Below are 12,885 nucleotides of genomic sequence, written 5' to 3'. Positions count from 1 at the left end.
ATATATAATACATATTTTATTGGTAACTAATATTTTGCAAATGCGACACAATGTACTATCTTTAATCTATATAGAGACAGTATAACACCAATCGTAGTTCGCATTTGCAAAATATTAGTGCATTTTGAAACCCATAAAAAAAGTGTCGCAATCTGTCTACGGCTGTACATACATAATTAAGGTGTATGACACCTCTCATAATTATTTAGTCGATAGAGTTTTATACTTTATTTTGATTTTAAAAGCTAAAAGTAATTATATAAATATAAATATTATATAAAAAAAGTTTATTTATTTTAATAAATCACTAAAAAGTTTATTTATCTTGATAAATAATATTTGATAAATTAAGTTTTCAAGGTGCAGCTATATTTAAATAATAAATTACAAATTTTCGACAAACTACAGAATATTATTTTCGATATCAAACTAATACATTTAAGTTATTTATTCTAAGTTTTATTGGTAGTATCTTAATAGAAAGCAAGAGCGAATAGAAAAAGATTTTTAGATCGTTTTATTTTATAAAATATATGTATTTAAAACATAATTTAATAATTGCTTAATTTAGACATAATTATAGAAAATCAACGTCTTGTAATTACTCTTCTCTCCAAGCTTTCTGTAATTCAATCTCCTGGAATAGATCACATAATATAGTTACATTATAAAAAATATATTTGTTTAAAACATAATTTAATTATTGCTTAATTTAATTACAGACATAATTATAGAAAATTATCAATGTAACTCACATTAGCTATATCGTTGTCATAGCATTCCTGAGCATTTTTTATTAGATCTGTCGTTTCTTCCTCTATTTTCTTAATTTCGGTTTGTAATTTGTTTCGTCTTAAACATTTTTCATTGAAACAATCTCGATCTTTATCTAATTTGGTTTTCAGTATCTTCTTTTCACTATAAATAATTAAATTTTAATTTAATATTTTTTATACTAAAATATTAAAGTAAGTATAAAGTAAATAAAAGTATCAAAAATTAAAGAATTATACAAAAAATAAATCCTACAAAAATATTTTAATTAAAAAAAAATTAACTTTGTGTAATATTACCTCAATACTTGGATGTGCAGGGTATGCAATGGCATCATGTCTTCTTCAATATAGATTTGTAATTTTTTCTTTTCACTGTCCATTTGATCGTTATGTATTGCTAATTTTGTTTTTGATTCTTTCAAATTATTGTTTAAGGAGTCAGTTGCTTTTGTAACATTGTTTAATTTTGTTTTCTTGTCTCTAAATTAGAAAATATTAGAAAAATATAACGTATTTCTTATTAATGACTGTTGAAAAAATATAGCCTAAAAGAATAAAGCATCCCTAAAAATTAATGTAAACTTTCTATATATGACACAAAAATTAAATTAAAAAATTTTATTAAGAAATATTTATTTTTATAATTTTAGTATTTTGTTCCTGTTTCGGTTTTTTTTCAAAGAAAGTGCAAATTGAAGGTGCTTTATACTTATGGCCAAAACTATATAATTTAGAAATATAAATGAAAAAATACTTCTGCTCTTTATATATATCTGCTAATACACGAAAGTCGTCAGTTATTCTTTGGACAAGATTCAGTTTCTCCTCGATTTGTTTTATAGACTGTTTCTTTTCTTGGATGGCTTCCTGCATTATATCGCGTTCCTCTACTTTTGATTTATGTTGCTTCTCAATTTCGTCTAAACGAGATTGATACTTTTTTGGTGACTGTACAACTTGTGACCGTACTTCATTTATCAACTTGGACAGCTAAAAATTAAAGTGTCCGTTAAAAATTTATCAAATTTACTGAACGCCAAAAGGATGTTTTTCATTTATTGACACAAGTGGACACAAATGTCATTCTATCCTTCTTGGAATTAAATAATTAACAAAGACAAAACGACACATGACTTGTGTCACTAAATGGAAAGTGTTATAAAAGCACAGAGTTATGTTAATTCAAAGTGTTACTTCAAAAGGTCAAGATTTACACACGAATATTTACCTTTCCTGCTTTCGTCCTAACGGAGCCACAACGTTCTTTAGCCTTTTGATTTTTCTGTTCTACTTCGCTTTTTATTCTTTCAAGCTCTGCCTCCTTCTTATTAATTTTGTCCGCTTTTGATTGTATACATTGTATCTCATTCTCTAGCTAAAAATATGTTCAATCTTATTTTTACATACTTAAGAAGTCTTAATTAAAAGATAATATACACTTTGTAACTACCTTTTCTATTATGGACAACTGCTTCGCTTTGTGCATAAGTTTATTATTAATAGACTCTGCAACTTGAGCCTTTCTTTCTTTCGCATCTTCCAGTAGTTTAGACATAGTCTGGATTTGATCCATCTTGTCATTAAATCCTGACTTCTTATGTATTGTATACAATACAAAGTTAGAAAGAAATTTCACTTGCTTTCTAAATCGTTTCTGTCCTACAAAATTTAATTGTAATATTCACGATATTGTACTATTAATGTAGTTCTTATAAAAGATACCAAAACTGAGACATTTGTACCTGGGCTAGTGATGTCACTAAGACAAAAGTCATGTAGAAATATCTTGTCAAATATCCGTGTCACAACTGTGTGTAAATTAATGAGATTTATCACATCAGAATCCTCGTAATAAGGCATAGCGATAAGTTGTTCTGGAATTGGCTGCAAAATTTTTGATATAAGTAAGAAACATACACCAAAACAAAAAACAAAAGTCAATGTCTTGTTACTCCAAGGAATCATTCATATCTCGGAAAGATGACTGATATGTAAGAGGCTTAAGGTCTTACCTGATCAATCAAGCTCATATTGATTTCGAAACGTGATAAGAATGTTGTTAACAGATTCACGACATAATCCTCTGTTGCATTTTTAAGATCTTCAACAGTCGATGGCAATGCCGCGTCCAGTAGAGTACGGTGAAGTTTTTCGATTGCCAGATCCATGATGATCGATCAAACGCCTGCAAATCGATCGAATTTAAGTAAAAGAGGATCAGAAAATAATGCATATAATAATGTTAATATAAGAGTCGAAAGAACACCATCTATTTTCTTCGTCGAAATTTCAATAGATTTGCGCAATTTACTTAAAGAGAAATTGTTTGCAGTCTCAAAATTCTAAATACTTTCAAAGAATTGATGAAAATGATTTCTTACGTTATCCGTGCCCCGAAAAAAACCGTGAAATTCTCTTCACTCTCCGGAGTAGCACGTTTGTTGACGCCTCGTAACGTCTACAATACATGCCGTGGTTAACGTTCTGAAGTTTTGAATCCCCCACTAAACCTAACGATAGTGAAACGTGCGCAGTCCTACGATCTGTTCATTCTTTATAGAGTACACTCTTTGCACTTAAAATGAAACAGATATACATCTAACGAATTAGTGCAAGCGAGATAGAAGGTTTTCAGTGTAGAAACGAAGGGCTTGGGAGTGCGCGCCGAGAGAGAGGGTCCCCGAAACACTTTCTGCGCATGCTCGTACTGTTTTGTCCTGCCGGGTACCGTCCCAGTCAGAAACTAATTGAATTGAAACACGAATCTGAAGCAATAAAAATACATTTTTACTAAATGGCAAAAATATTGCGTCTATAGAAGTAGAACATCTTCGAGACTGTTTAAATGGTCGAAAAAGATCCGAGCACGGTTAGATTAAAGCCATCGGTTATGAGACAACGAACTTTTTGACCCGACTGTATCGCACTATCTCCGCGCACGCCTGCGCCCATTCCAGATTATAGTTCAGTGCCTTCAGTGGTTTCTCATCTTTACACGCGCGATCCATGGATGGACCATGCATGATCCGTCATGGCGGAACTAACATATGCGCGTACGCACGTGTAGCGTATGCCCCGGTCGCGTTGCTGTACGTTTCTGCATTTCTAATAATGTGACAGGAGGCCTCGGCCGGCCAATTTGTTCGACGATCATTTTGAGCGGATTAAAAGATGAGCACAATCTTGGAAAAAATCGCCTCGATCGAGGCCGAGGTAAAATCCTCTGTTTTGTGTCGCCGGCGTCGCATAACATGCCTCGGCGACGTCCAGTCGCGTCATTATCGCTCATCCGCGGCTTCCTCTTCCACAGATGGCCCGCACCCAGAAGAACAAGGCAACTTCTGGGCACTTGGGTTTGCTGAAGGCGAAACTAGCCAAGCTCAGGCGCGAGCTGATCACCCCGAAGGGCGGCGGTGGGGGCGGCGAGCAAGGTTTCGAGGTCGCCAAGACCGGTGATGCACGTATCGGCTTCGTCGGTACGTCCAATTATGTCGATGCTTCATAGTTCATTGTAGTTATATCTGTTATATTTCTATGTCAATCTGACATCCTGTTAGAATGGCGCTTCCTTGAACAGCAGCATAGAAGACTCTTTAGAATAATATCTTACAACGAAATCTTATGAATTGTTATAAATGATATTCTGTATTTCTATATGTGATTTTATCTGATGATTAAATTTACAGGTTTTCCTTCCGTGGGAAAATCCACACTGTTGAGCACACTCGCCGGTGTGTACTCCGAAGTAGCCGAATACGAATTCACAACACTCACAACCGTCCCTGGTTGCATAAAATATAAAGGTGCAAAAATACAGGTAGCAACGAATTACGTTTGTTATTTTGTGCAGCTGATAATTGAATCTTTAGTTTGATATTTCTTACCTCAAAACATATTTCTCAATTTTAATTAGGATTTGTAATCAATTGTACATGGCAGTAACATTGAGTAAGATTGTAACAAGATGCGTCTTGCAGCTGTTAGATCTTCCAGGTATTATAGAAGGCGCAAAGGATGGCAAGGGACGTGGACGACAAGTCATCGCTGTCGCACGAACATGCAGCTTAATCTTCATCGTCTTGGATGTGCTGAAACCACTCGGACATAAGCGGCTGATCGAGCATGAATTGGAAGGTTTTGGTCTGCGATTGAATAAACAACCACCAAATATAACCTTCAAGAAGAAGGACAAGGGTGGTATCAATTTACAAACAATGGTAAGAAAATGATTCATAAAATAACCGCTTAATAATTAAAGTAACTTATTGTAAAGTAACTTTGTGTCACCCTAAGGACTGGGTTGAAGGCACATAAGTTCCCCAACCGGGGAACATAACCTCCAAAAAAAAGAGTAACTTATTGTAACCATAATTGCTTACAATTTACCTCATATCCCTTTTTTAACAAAATCTTCAATTTTCCAATTGAACTTTTATAAAATGAGATGTATATGAAACAAGGCATTTTAAAATCAAATCTAGAATCCGCGAACCACAAGTCTACTGCTATCTCGAAGTTACTTGAAGTCACACATCAATCTCAGAGAAATTTAATATTGTAACTATCAAATTGGTTAGTATTTTAAGCATTAAAAGCACTAACAATATTTTGAATTTTTAAATTAATTAATTATTAACCAATTTAATACCTACAGTGTTGAATTTCTGTAAGAGCACTCCGAACAACCGATAAACATTAATAATAATCAATGCAGTATCAAATGTTGAGATTAAAGATTATTGCGATTGTTTCAGTGTCCGCAATCTGAGTTGGATTTTGATACGGTGAAAATGATCTTGTCTGAATATAAAATCAGCAATGCGGACATCACACTAAGGTACGACGCCACCTCGGACGACTTGATCGACGTTATAGAAGGGAATCGCGTTTATATTCCTTGCATTTACCTCTTGAATAAAATAGGTAACTGTGCAATCCGATAAACAATTTAATCGTATAATAATAAGAATCGTATAAATAGACATTTTCTCTCGTAGATCAAATAAGTATAGAAGAACTAGATGTTATTTATAAAATTCCACATTGCGTGCCGATCTCAGCCCATCACAAATGGAACTTCGATGATCTGCTGGAGAAAATGTGGGACTATCTGCAGCTCGTTAGGATGTAAGTTTACAATTTAAACTGTCATATAAATTAATTTGAGATAAATTAATGAAATTCTTATTAAAACAAGATAATTTTAATTTCTTGAAACAGTTACACAAAGCCGAAGGGACAACTCCCGGACTATAACGCACCCGTAGTATTAAATACCGAAAAGCGAACTGTTGAAGATTTCTGTAACAAACTTCACAGATCAATTGCAAAAGAATTTAAATAGTAAGTCTTTCATATTTCTCATCTTTTATAGTTTTTTGAAAGTGATTGTTACTTCTTTACTAATTCCTTACTAACCCGTCATGTTACAGCGCGTTGGTATGGGGCTCATCGGTGAAACACCAACCCCAGAAAGTAGGGAAGGACCATCTTCTTTGTGACGAGGATGTTGTGCAAATTGTAAAGAAAGTATGATGTTGTTTTCCTTGCACGGTCGTTTCTTGGCAGCACAAATAAACTTAATAAACTGATGAGATTAATGATATCAGATTTGTAAAGAAATTACATTTTAATTCATTATAATGAATACATTATATATGCACAGACATAATATATGTTTGAATCGCTATTATTAAATTCACTGAGATATGTCAGTAACGTCAACAATTGCAAGACTGGAAGGATTAAACAAAGCCAAATGATTTTGCAGAACGACTAAATGAATTTAAGTCTGGTTAAAGAATAATATTATATCACGTTTTTATATGATTAATTACAAATGTAATTAATTTAAAATAATTTAAGGAAAACACGTGATTAGTGGCAAAACCACAATAAAATTATCATCTTTTAAATTGTGTATAAAATCATCTCGATATTTTATACCTGTCACTTAAACTTTGTTGAATTGGGTATATACATCATAAAAAATAAAACTTATATAATGTTTATTTTATGTGTATGAATATAGATATTATCAATTATCAATATGATTTACTTTGTATAGTATTATATTTTGTGAAATAATATAATTTATGGCAAAAATAATTTGCATTTTAAAAATGGAAAAGATATTTTTATAGTCAAAACCTTTATATTCTTGAAAGCTGTCCTTAATACAAGCATACACACACACACACGCACACACATATACAATTTTTAAATTATATTTACAAAGATTTTAAAATATATTCTTTTCTTTGTTGATCTAGCAATTTTTCCAAGTGTTTGCGATCTTGAATTTGCTTCATCTAATTTTTTATTTAGATTCTTTATAATTAAAACTTTTTGAGTAACTACAAGTTTTATCCTAAAACAAAACGTCATATTTATGGAATATGCAATCTACAATATATGTTGTGACATATTAATTTACGATTTATACAGGGTGTTCCATTTAAATTAAAACAGCCAATTTTTTTCAAAATTATTGATAATACAAAAAAATGTTTCATACGAAAGTGGAACGATTTCGAGGACGACGTATTTTGCTTCGTCGTCAAGTTGCTTTTTTTCTAGATGGAGATGCTCAAAAGAAACGAAGGTCCTTTTTTTGGAGACCCTCCACTTTTTTGGAATTATAATTTTTTTTACATAATGATTTCTCTAATTATTTATTCTTTATATAAAAGTATTAAGGTAAAGTTATCAAAAATCAATACTTTACGAGATATTTCATACTTTATCATGTCACATATTTTCGACTAAAATATGAAATATCTTGTAAATTATTGATTTTTTGATAATTGTATCTTAATACTTTTATGCACATAATGAGACGGGTATAAAAAAAATGGTATAAAAAAATGTATAATAATTGTTCTTTAAAAATGATATCTAGTTGCGTAATGCTAATTACATAACTTTTTTAAAAACAACTATGCGTTTTCTACATATATGACAAAGAACAAAACTGTTCCCGAATCTGTTGTAGTCGGGCAACTTCCAAATCACGTTGAAACTACCAGTTCTCGTCCGATCACTGAAGTCAAGCAACATTGAGCACGGTTAGTACTTGGATGGGTGACCGCTTGGGAACACCGTGTGATGTTGTCCTTTAATTTTTTTATTTTTTGCTTCATAGCCAAAACGAGAATCTTATGAAGAAGACTACATCGATAAAATTAAAATTTCCTTTTTTGCAAAGCAACTGTTTTCTTTATACCAATCGATTCATCTCATTATTCTGTGCATAAAATTATTAAGATAATTTATATAAAAGTATTAAGGTAAATTTTATTGAAAAATCAATACGAGAATATTTCATACTTTATCATGCCATATATTTTCGACAAAAATATAAAATATCTCATAAATTATTGATTTCTTGATAACTATCTTGATAGTTTTATGCACAGAATAATGAGATAAATCGATTGGTGTAAAGAAAACACACAGTTGCTTAGCAAAAAAATAAATAAGTTGCATAGTTTTTTTAAATAGTAAATTTTAATTTTGTCGACATAGTTTAGTTTTCTTCATAAAATTCCGTCTGGCTATAAAGCAAAAAAAAAATTAAAGAGGGACAACATCACAGGTTCCCAAGCGGTCACCCATCCAAGTACTAACCGTGCTCAATGTTGCTTGACTTCAGTGATCGGACGAGAACTGGTAGTTTCAACGTGATTTGGAAGTTGCCCGATTACACTACATTCAGGAACAGTTTTGTTCTTTGTCATATATGTAGAAAACGTATAGTTGTTTTTAAAAGAAAAATTATATTACGTAAAAAATTATATAATTCTATTTTAAAAAGTGAACGTAACTTTCATATCTTTTCAGCGCCTTCATCTAGAAAAAAGCAACTGATCAAATATACGTTCCACTTTCATCTGAAACTTTTTTTCTGTCATCAATAATTTCGGAGGAAACTGACTGTTTTCATTTAAATGGAACACTTTGTATATATCTATTAATCTTTTATTATTGCGCTATCGGACATTAATTTTTACCTGCTATGTAACTGTGCCATAAGTTGATCTCTGTTAACGTTATTCTGTGTTATTTCTTGATAAAGCGATGCGATTTTGTTTTCCAACTCTCGTTTCTCTGTCTCAATTTCTTGCCTCGCTATATCCTTTGCATTGTCTCTCTCCTTAGTCAACTTTACGATTGTCTATACATTGATAAATTGCATTTAACACACATACGATAATTATACCTAATTAATCAGTTAGTTTCATAAAATTTACCTCATTCATATTATTAAGATTTAAAATATATTCTTTTAATTTATTTTCTGTTTTTTCAAATTGGATTTCTGTACATTTGAATTTTTCTTCCAATAATAGCAATTTATTTTTATAAATACTCTCGCTTTTAATTGCGGCCTGCAATTTTGTGTTGTAATCTTCTTGCATTAGCCTAAAAACAATTTCGACAATTATGACAATTTTTTTATACAATACATATTCCTATGCTTAGAAGCAAGGTACATTGTAAACTTACTCTAATTTATTGTCGAAACTTTGCTGCAACTTGTCTTGCATTTCACGAGATTTTTTCTCCAATCTGACTATAGCGATCTCTATCTGCTTGTCTCTTTCTTTTTGACAATCGTTACGAATTGTAGCTTCCGCTCTTGTGAAAGTCACATTTTGTTCTTTTTTATAATTATCCGCCCACGCGAGCCATTCTTTTCTCAGGGATTCCTCGAAATTCCTCTTAGCAATTTCGTATTGCTCTTTTAATCTTTCCGTGTCTTTCTGCAGAGACAAGTTCAATGATTGTATAAAACGCTATTAGATAATTGTTCGTTCAACGATAGAAAAATAATTTTATTGTAAAACGAAAACCTGAAAGTGCAATTCCGTTTGTTGTATTATTACACTTGTTTCCCGGTCGCGTTTCTTTTGCTCTGCGATGAGCATCGATTTCTCTCTTTCGAAATGCTCCGCAAATGTTTTCTGTTGCGTCTGAAAGTGCGCCTCTTGCTCTTCCAGCTTTTCTTTGTATCTAGTCAATTATGATTTATATAGATTTAACTAAAATTTATATTAAGATCAATCTAATTGCGACAAAATTCTCATACCTTGCTACCAATATGTCTTTCTCCTTGGCCAATATTTTCTCGTGGCTGTCTGTCAATTCGATTCGCAATTGCTCTAGCTGTTGATTCGACCTACGCATCGCGCGCAACTCCATATCCTGTAAGTCTTTTATATGCGTACGTCTTAATTCTTGTATCTCCTGTTGATGTTGCTCCATCATATTGTGCAACTCTGGTTCCAGGCCTTTTACTGTCATTTCCTACGAAATCAATAATTTTCGTAAATTTTAATTATTTAATTATATTATTTTTTTATTTCTTATTATTTAAATTTAAATTTATTATTTAATCATGTAACTTCATTATATTGTACAAAATTTTGTTTGTATTGCTATTATCTATCAAATATCTTTTTGCTCAAATTATGAAATTAATAATTTTTCAGAATTGCGTTTGTAATTTCAGAATTAAAAGCTCTTAAATTATATTTCCTAATAATAATCAAATTAATGATTAACTACCTTGATTTTCGACGTTTTCATCTCCAGCCATCGCTCGCGCCGAATCTTCTCAGATGCTGCTATGTTCTCCTTCGCGCGTTGCAGCTCGACGGCGTGCCTCTCAGTAATTACCTTCAAATCTCGCTGAATCTTTTGTTCCATCTCTTTGATTTGTCGCGCCAGAGAGTCGCATTTCTGCGTGAGATCCGTCTTCTCGGCGAGCAGCTGCTCGATAAACTTCTGATGGCGTTTCACGATCGTCCTGTACTTGTTCTCCAACTCCTTCGCCTTGATAGCGTGATGACGTTTTTGCGATGCCATCTTGTCACACGCCGCCTTGCGCTCGGACTTCAGTTGATTTTTTAAACATTCTATCGTCGCGTTTCTTTCCTCGATTTGCAATCTCGCGGTCTCTAAATCGTCCCGTTGAATGGAGCCAAAATTCTGCACGTCATACCTGTGGTGCAAATAAAGCAGGACGTTTTTATAAAATTTTTGTCCGCTTTTTTAACACGCGATATACTTCGCTTGCGAGATATTAGAGGAAATCAGTTCCCCACCTACTAGGATTTTGGCAGGACGAGATTACAGTTGTCGCATTATTGGCAGTGATGTCATTCGCTGGTGTATCTTCTACAATAAAGATTGTGACATTACACAGAGCTTATTTTACAAATAAAACAAGCAGAACTCTCAATTTTAAGTACAATCTTCTGCTAATCTATTAAATCTCAGTACCATTTTCTAGCGTTCCTAGGAAGGACATTATGTCTTCGTAAGTTGTTACGACTGACTCGCATTTGTCCGTCGAAACATCTTTCTCCGGTTCGATCTGCGCTCAATTATATTTGAGTTTTAATAATAGAACGGAATTATTATGAATAGCGATACGATTCTTGAACAAATTAGATTTTATTCTCTTTAAGATTATAAATTAAATTTTTATTGCTCACTTGTCCCAAATACTTGCACATTGCTGGCTCCAGATTAGCATCGTATTTTACATCGACAGCTAATAAATCCATCCGATTGCACTCCGTAATTTCAATACTGCTATCCTTTTCTAGTTTGTTTATCATGTTGCACAACTGTTCGAATGAGCGAGGCGGTTCGATCAAGTTCTGATTGAAATCGCGCTTTTTCTCACGTAATTTCTTCGGTGCCATGTTTGTCTGATGCATTTGATCACGAAAAAATACATAAACGGAGCAGGGCCTGAACTGGTCAACAAACTTGCGTGCATTGACGTGACTCACGTGATGCATTTATTTACGCGTTACTCAACACATCGCCATGGAGATACACGTGTCGTAAACAGGGGTGGTGGCCGGTGGGGTTCTCTTACATATGTCGGAGAAATACGAGATGTACGCATATGCATATGTTAAGTATAGATGAATTATAATGAAGAAATGACTGCTTGTATGAGCTGACTAAATGTATTAACATTTTTTACAATAAATCCTTTCTATTTGATTAAAAAATTATTATGGTATTATATGTATATTTCGTGTACTATCGAAATTTAGTTTTTAAATAATATAATTCTAAATGAAAGATTTACATTTATCATAACAATAATAATTTTATCATATTATTGTAGTTTTACAATTAGAAATTCTCCCCTTGTGCGAGACTCGACTGTCTGATCGCAATAGGATTATCTACTTCCACTCATTATCTTTTATTTCAACCTTCGGTCAAGAAAATACCTATTCGTTGATTTTCGAAGGAAAGATAGTCCACTTATCCGAGGTCAGTCGTCTTTATCATCGTTGTCCGGGACCGCGCGTTTACCCTCGGAGAGATCTCACCCCTTGAGATCTCCTCCCAATGCGACCCTCGTTGGTATCCTCTAGAGGTGGCATTCCCACGTAGTCGCAGGTGTCGGCTGTCGGTGGCGTTCGCGGGGCGAGGTTTCCTAGGGGTTTCAGGCCGGCGGCGGGAGTTGGCGCGGAGCGGGAGGGCGGATGAACAGGGGAGGGTGGTACGTGCAGAGCGGCCCTTCCGACCCCTCGCGGCGTACGGCGGTACGTACCGTAGGAGAATCGATCTAAAACTAGGAGTCGCCGCAGTAATCGCTGGGAGGAAGCCAGTGTTACAATTCGCGGGGGCCCCCGTCGTATGCGCCAGTGAAATCTTAGACGCACGCCTGTTAATCGCACGTACGCACGGCACGGTCGTCGTCGGGCCAGGTACGTCCACGTCGACGGACGTACGTACGTCGCCGCAGCCCCTGCCTCGTCCGCTCCTCGCCGTCTCGTTCGCCCTTTCTCTCTCTCCCAATTTGTCTGTCCTGGCGGCACGGCAGCACAGGGGCGGCCGGCCGGGGGCGGCCGTGCTTTAATCGCGGGATATAACGGAGGGTGTTGTGCGCTCCTCGCTCTCGTCTACCTCGCGTACGTGCGTGCGAGCGAGCGGGACGGAGCGAGGCGCGGCGCCGCGGGTGCGACAGGAACGGCGGGCAGCATCACGACGAGGAGCAGCCGCGTGAGAAAGGGAAGATACCACATCTGTCGACAGTGATACAAGTCAGTCAGTCAGCCAGCCAGCCAGCCAG

General features: G+C 34.6%; 3 protein-coding genes across 3 annotated transcripts in view; 1 reads left to right on the top strand and 2 right to left on the bottom strand.

Annotated features, from left to right (window-relative positions):
• Window positions 1-391: 391 nt before the first annotated feature.
• Window positions 392-3,403, bottom strand: LOC105455662 (probable kinetochore protein nuf2). Its single transcript, XM_011699150.1, has 9 exons — window positions 3,158-3,403; window positions 2,789-2,961; window positions 2,519-2,660; window positions 2,227-2,435; window positions 2,005-2,151; window positions 1,531-1,766; window positions 1,074-1,256; window positions 756-918; window positions 392-637 (listed from the first exon to the last, which is right to left on the bottom strand). Exons 2-9 carry the CDS (start codon window positions 2,942-2,944, stop codon window positions 602-604), a joined length of 1,272 nt encoding a protein of 423 aa, XP_011697452.1. The 5' UTR covers window positions 2,945-2,961; window positions 3,158-3,403; the 3' UTR covers window positions 392-601.
• Window positions 3,404-3,783: 380 nt separating this feature from the next.
• Window positions 3,784-6,691, top strand: LOC105455661 (GTP-binding protein 128up). Its single transcript, XM_011699148.1, has 8 exons — window positions 3,784-3,989; window positions 4,087-4,252; window positions 4,463-4,593; window positions 4,754-4,993; window positions 5,531-5,699; window positions 5,774-5,903; window positions 5,997-6,119; window positions 6,209-6,691. The coding sequence occupies exons 1-8, from the start codon at window positions 3,948-3,950 to the stop codon at window positions 6,309-6,311; spliced, it is 1,104 nt and encodes a 367-aa protein (XP_011697450.1). The 5' UTR covers window positions 3,784-3,947; the 3' UTR covers window positions 6,312-6,691.
• A 219-nt stretch (window positions 6,692-6,910) lies between these two features.
• The window catches only part of LOC105455660 (centrosomal protein of 131 kDa-like), a 77,177-nt gene continuing 71,202 nt past the window's right edge, over window positions 6,911-12,885 (bottom strand). The window contains 11 exon segments of the mRNA XM_011699147.1: window positions 6,911-7,063; window positions 7,065-7,146; window positions 8,789-8,952; window positions 9,029-9,200; window positions 9,285-9,541; window positions 9,632-9,791; window positions 9,868-10,085; window positions 10,347-10,782; window positions 10,886-10,958; window positions 11,064-11,157; window positions 11,279-11,665. Coding sequence (XP_011697449.1) covers window positions 7,007-7,063; window positions 7,065-7,146; window positions 8,789-8,952; window positions 9,029-9,200; window positions 9,285-9,541; window positions 9,632-9,791; window positions 9,868-10,085; window positions 10,347-10,782; window positions 10,886-10,958; window positions 11,064-11,157; window positions 11,279-11,590 — 2,025 coding nt within the window. The 5' untranslated portion in view covers window positions 11,591-11,665 and the 3' untranslated portion in view covers window positions 6,911-7,006.

Source organism: Wasmannia auropunctata, unplaced genomic scaffold, assembly GCF_000956235.1.
Source record: "Wasmannia auropunctata unplaced genomic scaffold, wasmannia.A_1.0 LD335888.1, whole genome shotgun sequence".
NCBI classification, from domain to species: Eukaryota; Metazoa; Arthropoda; class Insecta; order Hymenoptera; family Formicidae; genus Wasmannia; species Wasmannia auropunctata.
Note: the sequence above shows the minus strand (reverse complement) of the source record. Positions and strands in the feature narration are given on the sequence as shown.

Bases quoted from the DNA above. Each gene is read 5' to 3' on its own strand.
- LOC105455662 (XM_011699150.1), bottom strand. From the start codon at position 2,944: ATGGATCTGGCAATCGAAAAACTTCACCGTACTCTACTGGACGCGGCA. The intron at 2,152-2,226 runs GTAGTTACAAAG...ACATATTTTTAG, and splicing joins AGTTGTCCATAATAGAAAAG to CTAGAGAATGAGATACAATG. The intron at 638-755 runs GTGAGTTACATT...GATCTATTCCAG, and splicing joins ATGACAACGATATAGCTAAT to GAGATTGAATTACAGAAAGC.
- LOC105455661 (XM_011699148.1), top strand. From the start codon at position 3,948: ATGAGCACAATCTTGGAAAAAATCGCCTCGATCGAGGCCGAG. The intron at 4,994-5,530 runs GTAAGAAAATGA...CGATTGTTTCAG, and splicing joins GTATCAATTTACAAACAATG to TGTCCGCAATCTGAGTTGGA. The intron at 6,120-6,208 runs GTAAGTCTTTCA...GTCATGTTACAG, and splicing joins ATTGCAAAAGAATTTAAATA to CGCGTTGGTATGGGGCTCAT.